The following is a 26,975-nucleotide window of genomic DNA, read 5'->3' on the forward strand; positions in this document are numbered from 1 at the left end:
ATAATAATAATAACGAATAGTAGCATTTAATACTAGCATAGCATGGTAGCATTTTAATAGTAGCATAATACTAGTAGTAGTAGTAGTAGTAGTAGTAGTAGTAGTAGTAGTAGTAGTAGTAGTAGTAGTAGTAGTTTAGCTAGCATTTATATAGCACTTTAAGGTTAATAAAGTGTCCTTTACAAATATTCTTCTTTTTATATTCTTCCAAATATTTTCACAACAATCTTGAGAGGTAGACCCTTATCATCCCCACTTTACAAATGAGAAAACTAAAGTAAATAGCAGTTAAATGACTTGTCAAGGGTTACAGAACTAGTAAGTTACCCAAGACTGGATTTGAGGAATATCAAGTTGAACAATTCAAGAATAGCTCAAAGCATATGCTTTCGAACAACAATATCCTCTAAAGAAGGCAACCCATCCAAAAGAATACATCTTCTCTCTGGATGAGGGACAAGTTTCATAGAGGAGAAAATATTTCATTAATTTGTGGGTAATGCGCCAATAAACTAGTAAATGCACATGTAGACTTGGGCAAACCACTACTAGGTATGTTCTAAAGTCACAGCCCATATTGATATCTGAGACAAACACAATTCTGATTCATCTTCAATGCAGTAAAATTCATCAAGCATAGTGAGAATGTTTTCAGCCTGTTAAAAATGTTTATAGTACTGATGAATTCATAAACACTTTTTCTTAGAGTGTTTAGATCTAATAATCTTACCATAAATCAATCCAGTCAGGAGCTAGTGCTCCTTATTTTAGAATAAATAATTATGTCTTTGCACACAGGCAGTAGACTATGGTGGAAGGTACACCTTGATTCAAAAACTTTGATTTTTGTCTAGCTCTTCTTTATGACTCCTTTGAAACCTGGGGCAATGCACTTAATTTCTTAGGCCTCAGGTTCTTTATCTGTGAAAATTGGAGTAAGGAGCAATTCAGAGGTAAAGAAGAGGAAGTATATTACCTCTAGTTTTCTTCAAGTTCCAAATCTAATGATGCTTCTTTGACTTCAAGATCCCTTTACAAACAAAACTAATCCAATCTCCTCGAAATATATGCATAGGCAACTTCCATTCATCGCATCATTTCCCCTTCATACATTCAATGACCCACTATTTAAGGTATTCAATAATAAGCAACTTCCAGAAATATCAATTGAATTTCCTTCTCTTCTTCATTCCTTTCAAAAGCACTCAAATATTATCATATTAAAAGAAAAAAATGTTAACACTCTGTGATCTGTGACACACTAGGAAGTTCACTCCAAACCCAATTAGCTGCAGAATCCTCTAGGAGGCTAGATTAGTTAAAGGACACCCCAACTCTGCTCCCTGATTTGCCTAGAAATGAACAGAATGTGTTGTCAAAAAAAATAAGAACTAGAAAGAAAAGTGATAGGAGTGTTGCAATAGAAAAATAGCAATTTCTAGCTTGCACTTAATTTTCTCAATTCCCTTCATACCTACCCACAAAAAAAAAAAGCTCAAATTTATTTATATATTTCTTATATATACTTATAAAGGGACATATTATCTTTCTTATAGACTATAAACAATGCCTAGTACACAGAAGACCCTTAAATTCATTTCAGATGATTTATTTGCAGGGAAGTGGGGTGGGGAAAGCCAGTTAGCATGATCCCTGAGAATACTGCCTATACAAAATGAGAATAATGCAGCCAAGAATGATAGGGATATTTCAAATATTGTCAATGTAGCCCTTTACATTTGTCTGGTCAGCTTTCAGTGGTGATGATAACTACCAGGGAAAATCTATGCATACTACATATTTAAATTTAATCTGCATTATTACTATTTTCTCCAGTACCTTCTCAAGTCTAGGGACTCTCAACAATAACAAAATAATAAATCAAGACCTGATTTGTAGCATTTCTCAATGTATAAATGCTCACACTAAAAATTTAAGAATCAATTCTGCCTTTTGAAACTGGTTCTAGTATACCCCTGTCTATACTGATAGTCTTGCATAATGACCAGGTTTATATTCATTCTCTGCCACATTTTCTTCCTTTCTTGAAATTTCCAAAGAATTAGATAAGCCCTACATAGTTTCATAGATAACAGTATCCAGCCCTGAGAGTTTGGGTATACACTGGTATACACTTACACCCATTATTTTTAAAAGAAGGTGAGAGTATTGAAAGCTGTTTGGTTAGAGATCCAGAAATACACGTGGTCTGGGATCTTTAGGGAGCAACTAGGTGGTACAGTACATAGAGTGTTAGACCTGAAGTCAGGAGGTTTCAAGTTCAAATTGTTCCTCAGACACTTTCTAGCTGTGTGGCTTTGGATAAGCTACTTTGCCTCAGTTTTCTCATCTGTGAAATAAGCTGGAGAAGGAAATGGTAAATCACTTCAGTATCTTTGCCAAGAAAACCTCAAAGGGCTCAGGAAGACTCAGACCAAAATAAAAAGGATGAGGGGATCTTTAAAATCCTCATCAAAGACTGTCCTAGTGTAAATTGGCATTTCACCAGAAAGAACAGCATTGATGTAAAGCTAACCCAACCTTAAAAATCATCTGGTCCAGTAGAATCAAGGTCAAATAGAAACAGAGGCCACTAAACCATATATAACAATACCTACAGACCACCTAATAATTTATTTTTAAACTATATTAACTATATTTTATTATATTTTAATTTTGTTTCCCAGTCACATGTTAATCTGATTCAGGTCAAACCAGAGAGTACATGAAACTAGGTGTTTGACATCTCTAATCTAGTCCAATGTCCATGTCCCATTTTACAGATAAGGCATTAGAAATAAGCTTAGAATAGTGGAGTCAAAGGACCTAGTTTCACATCTCATCTGGGATATTTATTACCCAAATAACCTTCAGCCAGGTACTTAATCTCCTAGGGTGGACATCAGTTTCCTAACTTGTAAAATGGGCCTCTGGAGTACACTCCAATTTGAGATCTAGAATAACAAACAGGTGAAGCAATTTCTTTGAGTTATACAAAAAATAGTAGTCCAGCTGGAATTTGAACAATGATCTTCTGACTCTAAGCATCAAGCTTTTTTCCTACTCCATCACTTAATTCTTATAAAACTGATCCTTCCACTTCTCTTTTCTCCACTTAGGATTAGTTTAAATAGAAAGAGAATTGTTCCTGGAAAGGGCACTTAAAGATAAGCTGCACTTTTCACTTAAGAAAAAAAGCCCATTTTCAAAAATCAAATTCAAAAAAACAGACATTTTGTTGTTCCTGCCTCAGCTCTCACCAGAAACCAGTAAGATTCAAGTGTTATCCAAAGCATAGCTCATGGTAAAATTGGATTGTCTATTACAACAAAAAACCTTAATCACATAGATATTACATTTTGGGTCATTATAAAAAGGAACATGTAACAAAAGTTCTGTTTAATACAAAAATATTGCCCATTTAAAGTAAAAACAATCTATATAATGTGTCTACCCAGGTTGTAAGAAAGTTACATAATAAAGAGTCTCCACTATTAAGAATGCTCTAGGAATGGAGTGTTTTAGGTAATTTGATTTTTTACCTCAACCCTTGTTCAACTGCAAAACTCTGGGCTAGTTATGGAGATACAAAATAAGGTTCTTGTCATCAAGGACCTTAAAATTACACTAGGAAAATATGACCTATAAACAGATAAGTAAAGAGAAGATTATTTAAGGAACAAACCTCTAAAAAGTAATGAAGCCTCAGTTTCCTCATTTGTAAAATAAAGTAATTAGCCTGAATGACCTCTAAAGTCTCTTTCAACTCTAAAATTATAGAGAAGGAAATAACAAACCACTTCAGTATCTTTGCCAAGAAAACCCCAAAAGAAGTCACAGAGCCAGACGAGGCTTAAATGACTGGCTATAGGATTTTGCCAGGCTTGCCGTTTTTCCCCTCTAAATGTACACATGATATGATGACATTTAACATTATTTTGGAGGTTGAATAAGGTCCACTACAGCCCTGATCATAGCTTATTCTGAAGCAAAATTCTACTGGAATGATAAGATTTAGAGTTTTGATAATATAGGTGCTCTATTTTTACTAAATTTGTCAAGTATAGTATGGGGGTTAACGAGCACCCAATGACTGCTGACCAAAAGACATTAGAAAGGATTGTTGTTTTCCTTCATTCTAAAAGAGGATCATGATATCAGGAAGGTTTTGCCATGCCATACAAGTGAACTGGATTTAAGGGAGGAAGGGCTCACTTTGTCCTTCAAAATGATCTAGGTCCTATGGTAAGATAGAGATCAGGATGCCTAGAGATGAACAGGATGTAGTGTAAGACCTCTGGTTTTTTAAGTTAAGGTCTTTAACAAGTTTCAGTTTGATTGAGGCAATGCCTAATCAGTAATTGAGGCAGATATTGACTTCTTTTATTTAATCAAAAAGCATCTGTCTGGGAGAGGAAGATCCTCAGGGTTTTTTGGCCAAAACAGAAACAATTGCTATTTACTCTGAGCCAACTGACCCCAAATAATGACTAAGTGAAGCTTGGCCAAGGACCTAGCTAGTTGGTCAATCAATAAGAGCCAGAATGATTTGGGTTTAAGGCTCAGTCCTAGCCTATAGACAGTGTGTGGAATAGAGAAATAAGGTGAAGAACTTACAGGAATGTGTGAATTCTTTTTCTGTATTTTATTTTCATTATTTCTGTGTTTCCCCTATATCCTGTATAATATGTGCAGGCCCATATTTACTTGAGCCTTGGCCAGCTATAAACATATTTACTTAATCTGAGCTGATGACATTTATCAGTATTTGACATTTATCGATATTTAATCTATTAGCTTGACCACTGTCTGCTTGATTATCTAAAGTCTGAAGGCCTGATTTTCCGTTTCCTAGAAATCAGGTGATTTTGGGGAAACAGAAACCCTCCATTCCGATCTCTGGATAGCAACAACCAATTAGATGCCTCCCCCCCACCTTACTCAATGCTCTCTTACTTGTAATGTAATCTGTTGTATAAAAGCTGTGTATCTTTACTATTTCTTTAGCTCTCCCACCAAGAGCTTTCTCTTTCCCTTATCTTGTGGTAGAACTGCTCATCCTCATGAGGATTAATAAACAACCTGTCTGCTTTCTACTTTGAGTGATCTCTGAGTAGTCATTTTAGGTAAGGGTCTTCTAAATCCCACACAACAGGAAGGAAAGAAGGAAAGGAAGAAGGAAGAAAGGAAATGAAGAAGGAAGGAAGGGAAGAAAGAAAGGAAGAGATAAAAGGAGGGATGGGGAGAAAAAAGGGGAGAGGGGAGAAAAAGGGGAAAGAAGAGAAAAAAGGGGAGAGAGGTGGAGCTGTCTTATGATAAAATAATTTAACAAATGAGAAAAATGCAGCCTGAGGAAATAAAGTAATATTCAAAGGTAGATAGACTATCTATGTCATAATCAATAAAATAAGAATAATCTTAGCATACTATCAAAAGACAATTTGGTATTGCCACTGATCCTGAAGTCAGAGATTCCAAAGACCACTCTAATGACCTGTCATGATTCTGCTTTATTTTTTCCAATGGTTAGAACACATTAAGCTATCTGTATGCATTTTAGAAAAGGCATTTGCTCTGGATTCAGAGGATTTGTGTATCATCCCTGATGTTTATCACCTATGTAACTTTGAGTAATAATAATAATAATAATAATAATAATAATAATAGCTAGTATTTATATGGTACTTGACAATTTGCAAAATGCTTTACAAATATTATCTTATTTAATCTTCACAACTTCAGAAGATGGGTGCTATTGCTGTTTTCATTTTACAGGAAACTAAGGAAAAAAGCAATTATTTAACCCCCATGGGTCTCAGTTTCCTCATCCTGTGAAATGAGGGGGGCTGGACTGGATGACTTCTGGATTTCCTTCCAGGTCTACAGCTAGCTGATCTAACATGTCATTAGGGTCATTAATTTCTAATGAAGTCATTCTTATTCAGTTTTACTCCAAACCTTTGATCACATAACCATTTTTTTGTCTCACTGTACTGCCATTGTCTCAATAAAAATTTAGAATTGAAATAGGTGCCATCATCCATTGCAAAAAGAAACTATATCATGAATGACTCCAAGAAGATAATCCACACAGTTTTTCTTTATACTATTTAGGGTAACCTAAAATCCAGTATTTTAGAGGAGACACACACACACACACACACACACACACCTATTAAGGTACTAAAGCTCTATTCAAATATATGTTGTTAACCCCAACAAATTTCTGATCCAAACTCTGACCTTACTTGACTTGCCAGACTGAGTGAGATTATAAAACCATTCTAATGACAAATAGAACCACTTGAAAAGATTGTAAAAACGGGCACCAGTACCAACCAACCCTTTTGTTCTCTGTTTCTAGACAATGTTCATCTTCTATAAAACATAAAACTATACATCTCTATACTCAGAGATAGTACTTCCCCATGGAGATGCAGACATGGCCAAGCTAGGCATAGAACATCCTTACTAGCTAGGAATATCTTGCCAGAAACCAGGGTTCAATCCTTGCTTCCTTAGTGACTAATCTAATGGGGAATATAGGGAACACAAAATTTTACTCAACCCTGCTATAAATTAATAACCTAGAAAGAATCCCCCCCAAAAAAATAAAACAAGCCAAAGCCTTTTCTTCTGAAAACTATCAAAACATAAAATAAAGCATATATAAAGGCTGTTATTCATTTATAAATATATAAAGTGAATCCATTCAATATTTATTAATAATTTATATCTGTATGTTAAGCATTGATTTCATATGCAACAGTTAAATGATACTGAAGTTGTTTTAATATTCTCTAAAGTGTTCTTATACAAATATCTTGAAATTCCTATAACAAAAACTTCATATTGTAATGAGCATCCTATTTCTTGCCTTTTCAATGGGTGAGGGAGAGGTAGAGGAAGAGAATTTGTAATGGAAAATAAAATGGATATCTTTTTCTAAGTTTCCTAGGATCTCAAAAAAAAGGAAAAGGAAAGGAAAGAAAATGATCCACATGTTAGATGGTATAAACATCTAACATGTGTATCATTTTCTTTTCTTTCTTTTTTAAATGATAATACTTTTTTATAACATGATAGCTTGCTAGAAGCTATTTGTTCCATAGGGGATGAAGGGAGAAGGAAATATGTCAAATGAAGATATTTGTTTAGTCTAGTACAAAGGTATATGTACTCTGACAGTTGAAGTTAGAAAACAGAAACAGCTGGTGTATCTATGCAGACATACAAACACACACACAGTCCTTAAATAAAAATGTTCTCCTGTGTATTTGTTTAAGTGAACCAGTCTATCAAAACATATAATTAGAGTTTATGTGTGTCTCTGCTTCCATATGTCCTGTGTTTTTTCTACTGGTACATTGATTTTGTAAGAACCAAAGAAAAAGATACATTTCTAAAATCATTCTAAAAATTTAAAATTTGAGGAAGTTTGGGAAAGGCCCCAAGGAACTGTTATTTCATGAGTGCAAAATATTGTCAAATTCATTGTGATTATTAGTAGGATAGACATTGGGACTAAGAAAAAGTAATATCATTTAACAAGTTGTTGACTTTAATCTAATTAGTATCTAAACTAGTGTCAGTTTTAATCTTTAGAGCAACCACTAGGCATAGTTTTGTTTTATTTCATTATAAAAAGAAAAGACTTACATTACCTTATATACTCAGTGAACTATTCAAAATTCAAAAAGTGATTTAAAATTGGAACTAAATAAAAATTAAATATAATATAATAATGAAGTTATTAAGTTGACTATAATCCAATTAATTAAGCATTTACTGTATGGAAGTCACTATAGTAGACTATGGAGATATAAAGCCAAAAATAAAACATTCCTGCTCTCAAAGAGCTTACCATCTACTGATTAAACACAGTATATCCACAGATAAGTGAAATACATAATGATTTTAGAAGGGAGGGGATAATAATAGAGGGAGAAGAGAAAGCCTCACTTCATGGAAGAGATGGCCCCTAAATTATGTTTTAAAGGAAGATAAGTATTCTGAGAGATAACTGTGAGGAAACTTAGTATTAGTACTGTGAAATAAAAGTAAAAAGTTAAAAGGAAGTCACACCATTTAAATATTTTAAATACAAAACTGAAGCTCACATTTATCTCAAAACTAATAGTAACATTTAACAAGTGAGGAGAAAATTGGATATCTTAGGAAGGTACCTTTTTGGTAGCTGGGTGGAGAATGGATTAGATAAGAAAAGATTAGAAAGAGGTGAGAGATTCTTACAATAGTCTGGGCCCTGAATTGGGGCCAGATCAGGATACTCAGATTGGATGGAATAACAATCAGAAAATGTTGGGTTTGGTTCCCTGTTTACACATATTTGTCCAAATTAATCACCTATTCATTTGAAGTAACATTCTAAAGTAATAACTCCACTAAGTTAAAGACATTAGAAAGAGTAACTTGGTCATAGACAGAATTAGTGACATATCCAGACCTAGGACAAAGCATTAACCAAGTACAGTTTATGCTATTCTAGGATACTTTTTCATTGGAAAGTGTTTTTTAATGTACTTTGACCATAAATGAATGAGAACATATTTGATTTTCCAGAAGTATGTTAAAATGTCATATTTTTAAAAATTTATGGCATAAAACAAGCATTTTCATAACCAAATATAATTTTTAAAAAGATGATTGCACATAAAACTTTACAAATCTATTATGTAAAACTTACTATTCCTTTTAAATATATAACAAAGTTATATGCAAACTTTTTTTTCTTCCTTCCCCACCTCCTCACCCTAGCTGTGGCTACCATTAGCAGGTCTTGCATAAGGTTCAGGGAATTCTTTCACGTATTAGTACCTCTAACCAAGACATTAAGTAGCACCAATATTGTTTAGAGCCTCCCAAAGAAAACATTTTTTGCAACTAAGACCTTTTTATGAGGGTACATCTTAATAACACAAACATTGCAACTCAAAACTTGTGTAGGAAAAGAAGCATCCATTTAAGAACAATGAGAAAATTTTAGAAACATTTCCGTAGGCCAGATGCCTCTTGCTAACTTCCTTCCCAGAAATGCTTTGTCAGAGACCAGTACCTCTTCACAGCTTTATTAGTATCCTGTGGAAATTTCTTCCTACCCACTTGACTTCCCATACCCTCCAATCTCCCCCATGTCTACCCTCTCCCCTCTACCACCACCACTGCCAAATTTGTGCCATATGCAAACATGGCAGCTTGGTGAATGGGACTGAGGAGCTCGTAGTAGGAAATTGGTGAACATAATAATCGTGGCAAATTTCCATGTCCTTGAAACACTCTCCTTGATTTTACAGACTGTGATTGAGTTAATTTATAGTTAATTTTTCTACTGACCTAAATTTGAGGGACTAACAGCATTCCTGGCAAAGCAGGTCATGTATAAATAGTGGTAAATTTCTTTTTCATTTTCTTGTAATTTATCAGAGCTGGAAGAGACCTAGAGTTCATCTAGAACAACCAACTCGAACCCTATTTTACAGATGAAAGAACTGAGACTCCAAGAGTGAAATAACTTGACTAGAGTAATAAAGGCAGAGTTAGTAATATATGAGTCTGAGGCCATTGATTTTTTTTTGCTATACCCAACTGGTTGCCTCCTGTTTTACTAGAATAATTTCCAGAAACTTTTTCTTCACATTTATTTCCTTAGGAAAAGTAGCAGGTTTCTACTTACCAAGCTTACCTATTTCATTATTCTAAAAACAATCTTATTTTCGAAGTCTACAGAAAGAACATTATATTCTCTTAACTATTTGACCCCATTTTCAGGTGAAGCTGCTAGAAAATCATTCTCTAACTCATTTTAATGCTTTCTTTCCCAAAGACAAGTCACAAAGGGACAATGTGGAAGCCAGTGAGCATTCCACATAAGAGCAAAATCCCTCAAATGCCACTCAGCATCACCAAGTAAGCTGTCATCCGCAGAGATAAAATTGGGTGGCCAATGATGGGATATAAATAGCACCCAGAAAGGGAAAAAGCCATAGCCATAGCAAGGGAAGGATTACTGAAAGGGAAGAAGACTTTGAGGAAACAAAGGAACACTTTTCAAAGCAAAAGGATTTATGAGATTGGGAAGGGATAGAGGAAGCAAGAATTCCAAAAACTAAACTAAAAAGTAATAAGTAATTCACATAAAAAATGAATTCATTTTTCTCTACGAAAAATTTGGGGGTAGCTAGATAACACAGTGGATAGAGCACCAGCCTTAGAATCAGGAGAATCTGAGTTCAAATTTGACATCAGACATTTAATACTTCCTGGCTGTGTGATTTTCAACAATTTAATGGCAATTGCCTCACCAAAAAAAACCAAAAAAACAAAAAAACAAATTATTGTTGTTCAGTCATGTCTGACTCTTTGGGATCCCATTGATTATAGCATACCAGGCCCTTCTATCCTCCACTATGTCCAAGTTCATGTTCACTGTTTCCAAGATACTATCTATCCATCCCATCTTCTGTTGCCCTCTTCAATTTCTACTCCATCTTTCCAGTTAAGAAAAACAGATATGTATTGGATAGGAGTTAAATATGGAGTTGACTTTTCATAGAATCAAATCTCACTACTAGAAAGGAATTTGGAGATTCTCTAATCTAATTCCACACTAAAATAGAAGTCTCTTCTTGCATCCTTCCAATGACAGAGAATAGTCCATTTCATTTAGAGCAGTTCTAACTGTTAGCCATGTCTTCCTTATGTTAATCCTCTTCCCTAACTAATCCTAGTCCTCATATCTGGAATTATACAGAAATCAAGTCCCTCTTCCATCTAATATATATCTTCAGATATTTAAAGACAGTTGTTATGGTTCCTCCACAAAAATAGTTTTTATCTCCATGCTTCAACCACTCCTAATATGCCATCTTTTCCAGACCTACATCAACTTAGTTGCCCTCTTTTGGACATATTCTATTTTTTTTCCATTTTTGCCTTAAATTATGGTTTCAAATTAAAAAAATACCTCCAGACCTTATTTCTTTCCCTACAGTCTCAGATTATTCTAGTTAAATCCATAAACAAACAATAACAATATGACATATAAGAAATAACACAAGAAGTACCGACAGAATTTTTTTTTGCACAGACACCCTCATGCATATGAAAGCAATTTTACTGCTCTCCTAGCAAACAGTGATAAGTGGTATTGATTATTAGAGTAGTAATTTCTTGGTTTCTGCTCCATAAACACTTAATTTTTGCCTGTGGGAAAACTGAATGTGTTGAGAAGCTCAGTATTTATTTCTATTTCTTAATTAGAATAATGTGGTTCAGAAATGTTAAAAAGCATGCCAAATAGGCAATATGCTGCAGTACACAGAGACATAGGATCATATATTTAAAGTTAAAAAAGACCTTAGAAGATATCAAGTCTAACCTCCTTGTTTTACAGATGAGAAAAATGGAGGCAGAGAAAAGTTAAGTGATTTAGATAGGGTCACACAGCAATTAAGTGCCTGAGGCAGCATTTGAATCCAAGTTTCTAGTGATCCCAAGTATGGTGCCCTATCCAATTTGTCATACAGTCTCCCAAAAGACCTGTATTCAAATCCTACCTCTGATGCTTGGGGGTACTATGATGACCTAGACAAGTCACTTAGATTTTTCCAGGACTCAGTTTCTTCATCTGTAAAATTAGAGGGATGGATTAAGTGACCTCTGAGGTACCTCTCATCCTTAAATCAGTAATCCTATGAAACAGAAAAAAGTGTCAGGAAATTTACTACTCTTTAAGTTAAAGAACATTCTATGCTCTCTCTACTAATAAAAATACCTAACAGCCCTCCTTCATGTGTCCTGGTTCTGTTCCACAACAATTCACAGAATTAGATTTAGGCCTTAAAGCCCTGAGCTGCCTTTATTCATTTTGCTCACCAAGGATATGAAACTCAGTGGTTGGAATTGATTGCCATCTTCTTTCCTGAATCACAGATAATAAATGCAACTCTCCTTATTAGCAAGACTATAGTAAATAAACTCATATGATAAGCAAATCATCCATAGGACTATTCAGCCACCATCATAGAAATGATCATTTCTAACAACTCATCAATTTTACTTTTACATCTTTCTTATGTGTCATGTTAATATATGTCATATTTTCTTCACTGACACCACTTTTGCTCAGTCCCTCATCATCTTTCACCAAGGCCACTTGGAATCATCTTTTCATTGGACTGACTGCTTCTAGTCTCTTCTCCCTTCAAGGTGGTGTTCTCAATTTCTACTTCTTGAATGTGATGTATCATCTTCTACTTTGGGACCTTTGCATAGGACTGGACCCCATGGTTGTGATACAGTCCCTCTTCACCTCTTCTTCCTTCAACACTTAGCTTCCTCCAAGGCTTAGCTCAGGAACCTGGCCTATTAACCTCCAGGAGGAGTATCTTGATCTGTATTAGCCTACTAGTGCTCTCTTCCTCCTAGCATGACCCTAGTAAAATGTTGACTCCTCAAAGATGGAGGCTTTCATTTAGTTTCTTATCCTAAATACTAACACAATCCATGGTAGATGATTAAGAAATTATTTTTATATTCTAAAGATCTGGGTACTTATTTTCAATTCAACCCCAACTTCTTCTGGAGTTTTTAAAATATCTATATATAAGGGCCCATGGAATGGGCACTCTATCCACTTCACCACAGGGCCGCCCCTGCTGCTTACTTCACTAACCCTTAAAGAAATGATTGGCCAACTCTGGTATTTTCTAATCAGGAATGACTCCTAAGGAAATAGTGACTAGTACAGAATACACAAATTTCACATTGACCTTAAGACAAATTTCAGACTATGCTTGAATCAAGGAGTAAAAGCCCACAGAACTAAACCAAAGAATAAAGAACAATCTTTTTCTGATTACACATTTGATTACACATGATGGTGTAAGATCATGGATAATCATTTCAACTCTCCAGAGAATGTCTAATTGTAAAAGAGACATATATGGCATCTTAATCCTTCTAAAGTACCTAAAGGAATATCTAGTCCAATCACCCACCCCAAAAAAGGCCCTTTCTTCAATATTCTCACAAATGACTTTCCAGTTTCTGCTTAAACAATTCTAACAATAGAGCACTTCATTTTATAGCATCTCAAAAAGAAAAGCATTTTTAAGCCTTTAAGATCATTCTTTTTAGAGCTGCTGAAATCAACACAAAAATTTAGCAAATATTTCTCTCCATTGAATTCATTAGTAACTAAAATTAGAATAGTAGAGAAAGCATTTTATTTGGAGTCAGGAAGACAACAATTTGAATTTTGCTGCAGACATTTGAGAGCTGTATGGCCCTAGGTAAACTACATAACCTCTCTGAGCCTCAATTTTCTTATCTGTAAATTAGACTAATAATAATAGCTTTTTTGAGTATAGTTCCAATTAGTGCTATCATACTGTGCATATCCTTTGACTCAGAAGTGTTATACTGGGATTATATCCCAAAGAGATCTTAAAGAAGGGAAAGGTACCTGTATGTGCAAGAATGTTTGTGGCAGCCCTCTTTGTAGTGGCCAGAAACTGGACACTGAGTGGATGCCCATCAACTGGAGAATGGCTGAATAAATTGTGGTATATGAATGTTATGGAATATTATTGTTCTGTAAGAAATGACCGGCAGGATGATTTCAGAAATGCCTGGAGAGACTTACATGAACTGATGCTTAGTGAAATGAGCAGGACCAGGAGATCGTTGTATACTTCAACAACAATACTATATGATGATCAATTCTGATGGACGTGGCCCTCTTCAACAATGAGATGAACCAAATCAGTTCCACTAGAGCAGTAATGAATTGAACCAGCTACACCCAGCGAAAGAACTCTGGGAGATGACTATGAACCACTACATAGAATTCCCAATACCCCTATTTTTGTCCACCTGCATTTTGGATTTCCTTCACAGGCTAATTGTACACTGTTTCAAAATCCGACTCTTTTGTACAGCAAAATAACTGTTTGGAGATGTATACATATATTGTATTTAACTTATACTTTAACATATTTAACATGTATTAGTCAACCTACCATCTGGGGGAAGGAATGGGGAGGAGGAGGGGAAAAGTTGGAACAAAAGGATTTGCAATTGTCAATGCTGAAAAATTACCTAAGCATATATCTTGTAAATAAAAAGCTATGATTAAAAAAAAGAAAATACATAATAAAAATTTTAAATAATAATAATAATAATAATAGCACTGCTTTCACAGAGCTGGTACAATGCCTATGTAGGATAATGCATATAAAGTATTTTATAAACCTTACAATTTTTATGTAAATTTGAGCTATTATTATCTTTCTTGAATAGTTTGTTAAATTTTTAAAATAATACTTTTTAGAGCTTCTAATATAAATACAAAAATAAGTGCGCAAATATTTTTCTCCATTGAATTCATATAACTACAGTATAAACAAAAAGTGCTTTTAAAATTTGATAAGTGAAGATTATGAACAACACTTCTTCACAAAACTGTGAAAAGCAGAAGAAGAAGATGAGTATGCAGAAAAGTTGGTATCAGACACAACAACAAACATTTAAAGATTTGTGTGCAAGATGTTGGGATCAAAAAATTTTAAATGGTAAGAGAGGTAGCTTATCCCAAGTACATTTACACATGTAACTAGAAGAATGAGAAGCAGTCACGAATTTGAAGAGATTTGCCAGCATTTCTGCAGAAGTCTATTCTCATCACTGATGGTGATGATGATAACATGACAGGCTCTAGAACCTTAGCATTTGAGAGATCACATAAAGAACTTAAATGATACTCAAGTAACAATCAGGAAGACCAACTAGAAAAAAAAAAAAAGGTGGTATAGGAATAGCATGCTAAACTTGGAATTTCAAGGACTGTGGTTTTACTCTTGCTTCACAACTTGCAAGCTGTGTGAAGCTGGACAAGTTAACTAACCTCTCTGAACCTCATTTTTCTTACCTTTAAAATAGGAATAATATAAGTAATGCTCTCACATAGTTATTGTTAGTATCAAATGAAATAATATATATAGGATAAATTTTAAGTGTCACATATATGTAAGTTATTGTCGCTACAAATACAAATAAGAATTCTATTTTGGTATTAAAATAGTCAGGTATTCATTTAAATTACCTTAAGGAGGAAAAGATTGCAAAATAACTGGGGGAAAAATACAGAGAGCATTAAAATATAATTTTAATCTATATTAACCAATAATTACATATATATTTATAATCATTAAATCATTTGCAAGCAAGAAGATATCATTAATTAATAACTTATAGGTTGCTTTGGGTTTTTTGACAAGGCAATCATTGTCCAGGATCACAAAGTAATAAGTGTTCAGTGTCTGAAGCCACATTTGAATACAGGTCCTCCTGACTCCAGGGCTGGTGTTCTATCCACTATATCTTCTAGCTGTTGCTATGTCGTTTTTTTATTCTAAACTTAATATTCAAATGCATGAATAAGAACTTAATTCCACTAGTCATAGTTTACTTATTTACAAAACATTAATTAGCAAGATATTCACAAAAATAGTATTTTTTTTTCATGTTCTTTTCTGAACTCTTTTTTTGTGAACTTTCTGGAATTTGTTGTCACTGATATTAAAATAATTATAGTAAATATGCATATTATTTTGATTCTGCTTTGTCTGTGTCATGTCATATTTTGCCATGTTTTTTAGCATTCTTTATTTTCGTGTTTTTCTTATGGCACAACAACACTCCATTTCATTCACATACCACAATTTCTTCAGCCATTCTTCCACTCAATAGCCTCACAACATGACTACAGACATTGGCTATTAGAAATAATTCTGCTATGACTATTTTGTATCAATGGGCTTTTTTCCCTGTCAATTACATCCTTAGGATGTCACCAAAAAAGTGAATTCACAGAACCAAAGAACATAAGTATTCTACTATTTCAAGTCATATTTAATATTCTTCCACTGTAACAATTTGCCTGCTTCTCTACAGTTTCATAAACAGTGACTTTGAGTACTTTTAGAAATCTTTGTATTAGTTCTTCAACATCCAATGCTTTAATTTGAAATATTAGAGTATTAACTAAATTTGTCAAGTCGGTGAGTTATCACGGCATCTGAGTTGCTTTTAATTTGCATTTTTCCAATATTCCTCCATTTTCATCTCCTAAAAACCATTAAAGAAGGTCTATATGCGACCTGAAGTTGAAAGTTTTCTTTGCTAAAATATGAGAAGGAACAGGCAGACTTTTAGAGATGATTTTCTACCATAAACTAAATCTTCACCTTCATATAAATGAGAAATTATATAGTAGAAAATGAATTGGCTTCTTATCCTTATACTTAAAGGATAATCTTGCTTTTGTCAATTATTTATCTGTGTAACCTGGGGCAAAATGCTTAATTTCTTTAAGCTTCAAGTTCCTCATGTAAAAACTGAAGGTGGGACAACCTGCTCATTTTTGGCACTCAAAACCTTCAAAACCCAACCTTCTTATACTTTTTACACCTTACCCCCTCATATACTATCCAATCCAATGCGCTGGCTTCCTGGAAGTTCCACAAACCAGACACTCTATCTGTAGGCCTTAGGCATTTTCTTTGGCTATCCCCCATGTCTAGAATGCTCTCCCTCCTCTGCTCTAAATATTGACTTCCTTTAAGTCCCAACTAAATCCCTCTTTCTACAGGAAACATTTCCCAACCCCTCTTACTTCTAGCACTTATATTCTGGTTGTTTTTTTCCTCATATAGAGTTCACTTTGTACATATTTGTTTGCATGCTATATGACCCATTACATGAGCTTCTTGAGGATAGGAACAGTTTTTTGCTTCTTTTTGCATCCCCAGTGCTTAGCACAGTGCCTGATACATAACAGATGTTAAATAAATGTTTATTGATTGATTTCTGTTCCCTGATTTTAATATGTTTAATATGTTAAGTCATGTAACATTTCAAATATTAACATGTTTGTGTTGGCTTTAAAACAAGGTATTCACATCTCTCCCTACTTTTTACATATAGAGGGCCCAGATAGAACTAAGCATATAACTATATTCTAGAGTTTCTATTTGTTGAGTAAAATTCCTCATTAAATATAATATAGATGAGAATTATCCTTTAAATATGGGTTGGACTGTATTAATTGTGGCTTTTTTCTCTCTCTTTTTTATTGCTAATTAAAATGGATGGCTTGTTATGGATGGGAGTAAGGAGGAATATATTTGGAAGTGATGATGTAAAATCAAAATATAGCAATGAAAACAATTTTTTCTTAATAGTACACAATACTCTAGACATTATCTGACCATCAAAGAACAAAGCACAACTACAACTTTTCCATGTAGATATTCTGTTTTTATTAAAGTAGCCTAAGATTTAATCAGGCCTTGTAGCAGTTGCATTATTATTATTGGATTATTATATTCCATCAAAATATCTTCCATACTTAAAATCTACTACTTTTGCAAATAGTAACCAAAGTAATACAAACTTTCTTTACCAGCAGTCCGCAGAATTATATTAACTTTAAAAACATGCAAATACCCTCTACCCTAACCCCTTAGCTTTTTTCAAACCTATCCTTTTTTATAATTCTCTGCCAATTTTTTTTTTCCACCAAAAGCAAGTTACTTCAAAGTGGAAAGGAGGAGGAATAAGTTTCTGGGAAGTCTAAGCAAGTCTTTTCTCATGTAAATGATTCTTATCCTTCTTTTTAAGAATGACTTGTCCCTAAGGCTTACAAGTACACAGATTATTGAGTACTTTTCCACCCAAGCTGTTCATACAATACTCATCACTGCCTCACCCTACAATTCCCTAGAGAAATCCCAACCTTTTTTTCATTGTAAAAAGCAGAATTAAATAGTGGCAGTGATTTCCATTCCTATCAACTTCTCTTTCTCACCATATCTAATAACAAGTTAAGTTCTTATCTGGAAAGGCCCTTCTGGTTAATACTCTCTACTCCAGCTCAATTGAAGCAAAGTATCATGTTCACAAATTTATGGAATCTTAGAGTTGAGAGAGATCATATAAGCAAACTACTCAGTCTTATTTAAAGAATGAATCCCTCCTACAACATTTCTGATAAGGATCCTACCAGATAAATAAAAGCACAGTAATGCTTATTCTGCCCACTTATTTTTAAAACTTCACTTGTATGGGCCCATCCCCATGAGACAAAGCATAAAATTTATGTTCCCATATGTCAAGTTTCAGTTTCCTCAATGAAACAAGTCATTCTCACCTATCAGTGATCCTACAAGGAGGCAATATAGTACCATAGAAAGAATATAGGTGCTATACTCAGAGAATCTGAGTTTAAATCTTACTTCTGGGTCTGTGATGTTGGGCAAGTCATTTAACCTCTCTAGAGCTCAGTTTCCTGGTATGTAAAAATGATGAGTTTGAAATAGTTAGATTCTGAAGTACTTCCATATCTAAATCTATGACAATCTTTGCTTCCCAAGGTATCATAACCACAAGTATACTCTTTTCTCTCAAATTACTAACAGGCATAGAGAAGTCCTTTTAAAGTCTACAAAAATATTTTCTACTAAAAAGTAGATTACTAAAAGGTATTTGTATTTTTGTTGTTCAGTAGTTTCAGTCATGTCTAACTGTGACCCTATTTGGGATTTTTTTTTGGGGGGGGTGATGTTGGCAACTGGAATGATTTGTCATTTCCTTCTTTATCTCATTTTACAGATGAGGAAACTGAGACATAGTTGAGTGACTTGCTCAGAGTCATATAGCTGTATAAGTATCTGTGGTCATATCTGAACTCAGATCTTCCTGACTCTAGGCCAGTGCTCTACCCATTGCACCACTCAGCTGCCCTGCTAATAGGTACAGGGAAGTCTTTTAAAATCTATAAAAGCATTTTCTATCTAGACCACACACACACACACACACACTCTTCCCCTACTTTTCTACCCCAAACATCTCTTACAATTCCAATTACTTTTAACTTAAACTTATGACCAAACCAAGCCAATAAATATTGGGAATATAAAGGATGTTTTACCTATTCTCAAGTAGCTTGCTAACAGGTTAATAAGTAAGGAAGATTTAAAATCTAGTAAGGGAAATATGACAATGATATCAAACAACACAATATATATAATTAAGTATCATATAAGTGGTGCAGGAATTGGGGGAGGGAAGGACAAAAAAATGCATTTTGAGGTCAGGAAAAGTTGTGAGACTTTATTGGTTCTCAAAGTGCTGGATTGGTATCAGTGCCAGAGACTCAGACAGAAGAACCACTACCCATGATCCCTTAAATTCCATAATGGAGGTTCCTAAGAATAAGAGAAGACAAGCTCTGCTACTCTCCTGAAGGATGCCCTATCACAATAAGAAAAGTGGAGATTCTGTACTGTGCTGTACTATTTTCATCTGGGCTTAAATATGACACTTCATAAATGTGTCAACTCAGTTTTTGTAAATATTGATGGTGTGAAGACTTTGCTCACATTTGCCTAAAATATGAGAATTTTGTTTAGAATGTAGACAAATTTTAAGTGGAAATTCTACCTCTGCTGGCATGGGAAAATACTTTATTATGCTAACTATTCCAAAGCAGAAACTTAGCTTTCTTTATTCTAAGTAGCTCATGGCTCAGTATGGTAACATACTATTATGGTAAGAATCAAGGATATGAAATCAAGAGGACTTGGATCAGAACCTCAGAACAGAATTCCTTGCCTGTATAACACTGAGTATCCGGTCACTGGATATTGGCTTTCTCATTTATAAATTGGAAATTAGCAACATTTATACAATGTACCTCACAGAATAGTTATGAAGAAAATGCTTTTAAAAGTTCTATATAAAGTACTCTGTCTTCCCACAAAAAGGCTATTTCTCTACTTGCCAGATCCCTTTTGACTTTGCAGAATCTGCAGTTATTCTATCCCAAAATCTTCTGATTTATTAGAGCTAAAAGAACTAACTCAAAAAAGGCCTTTAAAGATAAGGTCAGTGCATATAGGACTCAGGAAAGAAAGAAAAATCTCCAAGATCAAATATAAAATTATCTGTTCAGCATTAAAAGCCCTTCATAAGCTATTATGCCCTTCCCCTTACCACCTTTCCAGTTTTATACTTTATGCCCTGCTACCTATTTTTCAATCCAGTAATAATGACCTCCTTGCTATTTGTTGAACAAAACATTGCATCTTTCAACTCTAGGACTTTCAAAAAAATGTTTATTGACTGAAAAAAAAGTTACAAAAATATTTGCATTAATAGGTATCAACTAATATCCATATACATGTATATATGTATAGATACATATGTGTGTGTGTATCCAAAGCCAGTAGTCACATAACACCACCTATGATGCAAACACAGAGGTAACTATTGGCCACTTAGTTACTAATTCTTTATCTCTTAAGCAGTCATCATCCATTTGGACCAAAGCCTCTAGCCTTGGTTCTAACTCTCAAACTCAACCAGTTTTCTCTTCTACTTTCTTTTTCTGGTTTATTCATGAAACCAATATTTCTGAATGCCATTCCAATTCAGACTAGCCTATTACCTTTGTCTCCACTGTACTGATGCAAAATCATTTGTGAAATACCAATTTTATTCCTTTATTCCTATAGCTTAATTTACAATACTTTCTCATATTTATATAATACTTATGTTTTATCTCATTTTATCTTTTTAATGTCATTAGGTCACATTTTAAAATTCACATTTTATAGATTAGGACACTGAGATAATGGGAGATGTACTTAATTGTAATCTTGTACTGGTTTTACATTTTTATTGGCTTCACTTAGAAGCCTAAAGAGAATAAACCTACTGCTTTGATTCTGCATTGTTATCTAGACTTTATACCATTAAAAAAAAACCTAGATATTGTAGTTGTCACTGGCCCTTGCAGTTCAACTATATTCTTTATCTGCTCATATTACTCTGACTATAATTTCTGTAGTGTCAGTCATTCCATTCCTGTTTATATTTTTGTTTTCATCTTATTGATTTGATCACCAATTGAGTTTTCTAAAATAGTATTTTCTATTTAATTTTATATTACTTCATTGTCCAAGAGACAGATAACTACAGTCAACCAGTTTCACCTCGGTCTTCTTTTCTCTAGCTTCTCACCAGGACCCATTTTCTAGTCTTCTTTTTAGAGATTCCAGTCAATCAGGTCAAATCTTGATTGTGCTATGGTCAACTACTCAGTACAGGAACTGCAAAACTCTTTCATTTCTATTCTTCCTTCTTCAGTTTTCCTGTTCCTTCTTAGCATCTCATTGCTCCACATACCTTTATAATTAGTTACAGAAGCAAATTAATATAGTAACCTTGTACTTTAGAAAAGTGAAGATTTAATATTTTAGACTAAGAATTCATTATTTGGTAAAAAAAAAAATGGGAAAGCTGAAAAGCAATATGGCAGAAATTAAGTACAGACCAATATTTTATACCATTTACCAAGATAACATCAAAGTGGATACCAAGTCAAGGGAAAGGAAATCTTATGAAGTTTAATAAGTAAGAAACCATATCAGGCTAATTTATTAGTACTGGTTTTAAAAGAATGCATTTGGGGCATCTAGATAAACCCAGTGGATATAGCTCTGGCCCTGGAGAATTAAATCTGGCCTCAGTCACTTAACATTTAACTAGCAATATGACTCTAGACTTAACTCCTATTGCTTTGCAACAACAAACAGAAAAATAAAAAAATAATAATAATAAATTTGTTTTAAAAGGAAAGGAGAGAAAAGGGGTAATGAAAACTATAGGCTAAAATTCAATAGAATAGTTATCAATTCCTGGGTTTAATTTACCCATGCTCCTTCCCCTCTCACATAATTGATAGTTGGCAATAACTTCCAAATTCATACAATCACCTGTCACTGTCCTTGATTATAATGTCTTCTCTTAACTGGTTTCCTATACTCATTATATTTACTCTGTTCCTTACTTGACACTAAACAAAACTATTCATATTTATATAGCCCTTTGGGGTGATACCTCATTTTACAAACATTGTCTCATCTGATCCATCCAAAGACCAGTGGAGTAGATAGCACAAATATCATTGTCCTCCCTTTACAGATCACTAAACCTCAGAGCATGCAAGGTCACATAGCCTCATTGATGAGGCTACATCAAGACTCCAGCTTCAGAGTGCCATACACTTATTAGGATTACTTAGTCTGAGATTCTCAACAAATAAGTCAAATTATATTAAGCAACCAAAAATTGAAGGTTCAAGCTCCACAAGGTTCAGTGAACTTTGCTTAATTGTAAAGCCAATGACAATCCTTGGCCCATTAATCCTAGTGCATCAAGGATCAGGCAAAAGAAAACATCGATGGTCCGTCATGAACAATAATCTGTTAAATATCTAACATATAGGAGCAGCTAGACAGCATAGTAGATAGAGTACCGGCTCTGAAGTCAAGAGGACTTGTTTTCAAATCTGGCCCCAGACACTTAATACTTCCTAGCTGTGTGACCCTGGTCATGTCACTTAACCTTCATTGCCTCAGGGAAAAAAAAAAATCTAACATGTACCAGGCACTGTGCTAAGCTCTGAGGATGCAAAGAAAGGCATTGCAGAGTATAGTAAAGGAAAAGGGAGGAGAGAAGTTGCAAGTAGACTAAAAATTAGAAGCCCAGTTATGAAAGAATTTGAACATAAAATATTTAGCAGCTAGGTGACACGATGGATAGAGTACATTTTCTAGAGTCAGGAAGATCTGAGTTCACATACAGCCTCAAACACTTAGTAGCTATAAGACCATGGGCAAGCTACTTAACCCTTTGCCTCAGTTTCCTCATTTACAAACTGAGGATAATACAACACCCACCTCTGAAAGTTGTTGTAAAATTGTATATAATAGGCACTATATAAATGTGTATTACTTTCCCCTGATCCTGGAGATAAGAGGAAGTCACTGGAGTTTGTTGTTTGTCCTTTGTTCCCAAAGGAGATGACGTTAGGGCAAGCAAGTGAATTAGATTTAAGTGAGGGAGGGCTGGGCAAAGTCATCAGCTTCATTTTCTCCCCCAACCATCTGGGTTCCATGGAAAGATATAAATCAGGATGACTGGAGATGGCCTTGGATTTTTTTCACTGGAGTTTATTGAATAGGAATATTTTTACATCTGAGAATGGACTAGAGTGGGGAAAATTTTGAAGATGACAAGTAGAAGGATTTTGCAACAGTTTACGTGTGAGATAGTGGGGGTCTCGACCAGAAGGGTAGCATTTTTAGAGGAGGAAAGGGGACATACATGAGAGATATTAAAGAGGTAAAAATGATAGGGCTTTACAACTTTTGAGATGGATGTTGGAGCAACAGGAGTGAGAGAGAATGAGGAGCTAAAGATGTTGATACCTAGAGGAGAGAATTAGAAGTAAATATGAATTCACTGTTGGATACACTGAGCTTAAGATTTCTAATAAACATCCAGCTCAAGATGTCCATTATGGAGTTAGAGCAATTGCACTGAAGGTCAGGAGAAAGGTTAGGGCTCGATAAGTACATCTGGAACCTATCAGCATACAAATGATCATTGAATCCATAAGGCCTGAAACAAAAGAGGAAAAGGGAAGACTAGAAGAGGTCACAGTGACCTGTGGGATAGCCACAGCCAGTGACAATGAACTGAATGGCGATCTAATAAAAGAGACAGAGTAGTCAATCGTAAGAAGAGATCCAGGATAAACTAGTATCATTAAAGCCAAGGGAGTATCAAGGAGAAGAGGGTGACTAACAATGACTGATTAAGAAGGATGAGGATTGAGGAAGACCATTAGATTACTGATATTGTTGAAGAGAGAAATTCCAGTTGAATGATGAGGTTGGAAACCAGGTTGTAGAAAGTTAAGAGAATGAGAAGAAAGGAGTGGAGGTAGTTGTTGTAGACAGCCTTTTCAAAGAGGAGAAATATAAAATAATAGCTAGCAGGGATGGACAGATCAATCAAGAGGTTTTTGAAGATAGAGGAGACATAGGCATGTTTGCAGACAGTAAGGAAGCATCCAGTAGAATGGGAGATATTGAAGATTAGTAAGGAACTAGAAATGAGGAGGCAGCAATTTACTGGGGAAGACAAGATAGAATGGGATCACTTGTGCATGTAGAATTACTTTTGGCAACCTCCTAGACCCCTTCTAGCATGTATTACCGTGGCTAGAAAAACAACTGTAAAGACACATTACAATAATATAATCTTCCCACATATTTTGTTAATCAAAAAAAAAAAAAAAAAAGAAAGAAAGAAAATTAAGATATTAGATTTAAGACTAATCAGTGGTAAGACTAGGAATGTAGCTTTCCTGAATCTTGATTCCTAATTGACCTTTCTTTTTCTGAATCTTGGCACCAGATTGAGTTAATCTACTTTTCCTCTCAGTACAGACTGTGTTCTCACCTACAAGACTGCTGAAGTTGTAGTGACTAATTCATCATCATCCCAACAACCCCTGCAGGGCCATTATCCTGACCTTCATTCATTTCTATCAGTCTGTTTCCTGTAGCAAAGGTTCCAATAACAGGAAGAAAGTTAAAGTTGGAGAAGCTAAAAAGTGTGTGTGTGTGTGTGTGTGTGTGTGTGTGTGTGTGTGTGTGTGTGCAGGGGAACATGCATATGTATTCATATACAAATACAAAGTTTATTTGTAATTTTTTTGAACATGCTTTCCCTTTCATGTGACTAACCTTGGAGAAGCAGTTTTAGTACAGAAGCTAGAAGAGTAGACTATTTTCTAGATATGATTAAAATGAAAGCTGGAGAGGAGAGATTAAAGATTAAGCACATGATAATTGGGATGGGGGGGTATTTTTGTTTTGTGTGTGTGTTTTAATGATCTTGATAAACTCAAATTAAACACAGCTGCTGGTTGAGATCAGCCACAGATTTCCACAACAAAAGTACATCTGGGAGCTGATAGACATTCCTCTTATTTGTTTTTCTATTCTTTTTAGTCCAGATCAGTCTACTCTGACACCTTGCATTAGTGAGCGACTATCTTTTCATCATAAATGACTGAGGAAAGGGGACAGATGGGTACCCAAGGATGGCCAGAGCAAGATGCCTGCTTATTCAGATCTAGAATAAAATGTGAATGTTACAGCAATAAACAGAGGAGAGATCTGGTCCTGTTACACTGAAAGACCATCAGCTGATCTGTTTTTGCCTGCAAATTAATTGACCTGTCACTCTAATTCATCACAAGCCTCCTAAAATAGGCTTGTCTCTCTGAATCCCCATTGCCCATATCTCCACTGCCATCACCTCTCAAAGTGGGAAGTTCTGTTTTCTGTCATTTATTTTTGTTATGAATTCTCTGAACCCTAAAAAAAAAGACACCCAATGTTAGTAGCCAGTGACACTCTTCCCCCCCCAAAAAAAAGATTCTGGAAACAATAAAGCCTAGTATCTATAATAAAAGATGACTTTCCCTCATCACCGTTACAATAATATTACATTATGTAGATGGATAGAGATAGAGACAGAAATAGAATAGTGTTAACCTCTTCAGCCAGGGCATTTAGCAATTCCCAAAGGCAAAATGTTACAGCTGCCTTTTCCTATTATCCTGAACTCTATTCCTTCTACTACACACACACACACACACACACACACACACACACACACACACACACACACACACACACACACACACACACACACATCCCTTCAATTTCCACATTTATCAGAATCCCAATAAACACCAAAGATCTGCTTAAGCAAGTCTGCTTAGCCGGTAGGAGGAGGCGTGGTGAGGAGGAGTGGAAAGGGAGTGAGTGGTGGGAATAGGCAAAGGCAGGGGTCCTCTACATGCAACACTCTATAGAGAATTAAGAGAAGCTGGTACCCCAAATCCCACTGGCGAAGGGATTCCCTATCTCCAGCCCACAATTCTCTCTTTCAACCCATAGTTCCCAAGCCCAGAAATAAAAAATAGAGGGAGAGACCCGCAGACTCCCTCAAAACCCCCCAAATACGCACGTGCAGATTTTAAAAATCATTACCCACCCCCCACCCGAAACCCAGCACACAAACATCAGAATTATTGTAAGTCACTCTCCCAGGGGCAGCCTAGAGGACGAGCTTGACCCTAACAACGGACAAACCCCGGATCCTACAAGACAGGGATAGAGGGTGGAACAAGCCAGGGGAAACACACACATATAAACATACACACATACACCCCCCCACACACTTACACACACTCTCTCTCTCTCTCTCTCCAGGTAAAGGACGCGCTAAGTGAATCGGGCAGCGCCGCTCACCTCTTGACAAGGAGGTAACGGGAGACTGGAGGCGGCGGCGAGGTCCACAGCCCAAGCCGCCGGGCAGCCGGCAGCGAGCGCCCAGCAGCAGAGCCAAGCGGAGCTCCAGCCCCGCGAGCTCCCGTGCCTGGGCGCCCGAGCAGAGAGCCCCCGGCTTCTCCTGAGCGCCGCAGCCGTGTCCAGCCACCGCATCTCTAGCTCCAGGCTGGGGAGCCAGCGGAGAGGCAGGAAACCTCCGCAGGGATGGAGGATCCCGCTGCCTGGCGCGGCGCAGGAGCTGTTCTGCAGCCGGCCAGCGAGCGGCAGGGAGCGGAGCGGAGCGGGCGAGCCGGCCAGCCTTCCGTCTCCTCTCTGCCTGCGCACCCCTCCCGGCCTTCGCTCGCTACTGCTGGTTGGGCTCCAGCCGCTGCCGCTTCCCCCGGGATTGCCAGGCTGAGAGCGCTGGGCGCCTCCGTCACGTAGAAGAGGGAGGAGGGTTCGGGGGTGAGAGGGAGGGAGGGAGGGAGGGAGGGGAAGGAGAGGGCCCTGCGCTGGCGACGCGCGGAGCTGGCACAGAAGGCGGGGAAGAGCGGCGGAGAGGGCGGGAGGGGACGGATGGGGTAGCTGTGTTTTAAGGAGAGGGTTGCTCTGGGAGAGGGGGCAGGTGGTGTGGGAACTGGGGGACCCAGAAGAAGCAGTCAGCCGCAGCCTCCCTGACCAGCTGAGCTTTGGTGG

The 26,975-nt window shown here is 36.0% G+C and overlaps 1 protein-coding gene across 1 annotated transcript in view; it reads right to left on the reverse strand.

Annotated features, from left to right (window-relative positions):
* Positions 1-26,701, reverse strand: part of ELAPOR2 (endosome-lysosome associated apoptosis and autophagy regulator family member 2) — a 202,524-nt gene extending 175,823 nt beyond the window's left edge. Inside the window, 1 exon segment of the mRNA XM_074268541.1 lies at positions 26,262-26,701. Coding sequence (XP_074124642.1) covers positions 26,262-26,453 — 192 coding nt within the window. The 5' untranslated portion in view covers positions 26,454-26,701.
* Between the last annotated feature and the right edge of the window lie 274 nt (positions 26,702-26,975).

This window comes from Sminthopsis crassicaudata, chromosome 5 (genome assembly GCF_048593235.1).
Source record: "Sminthopsis crassicaudata isolate SCR6 chromosome 5, ASM4859323v1, whole genome shotgun sequence".
Lineage (NCBI taxonomy): Eukaryota > Metazoa > Chordata > Mammalia > Dasyuromorphia > Dasyuridae > Sminthopsis > Sminthopsis crassicaudata.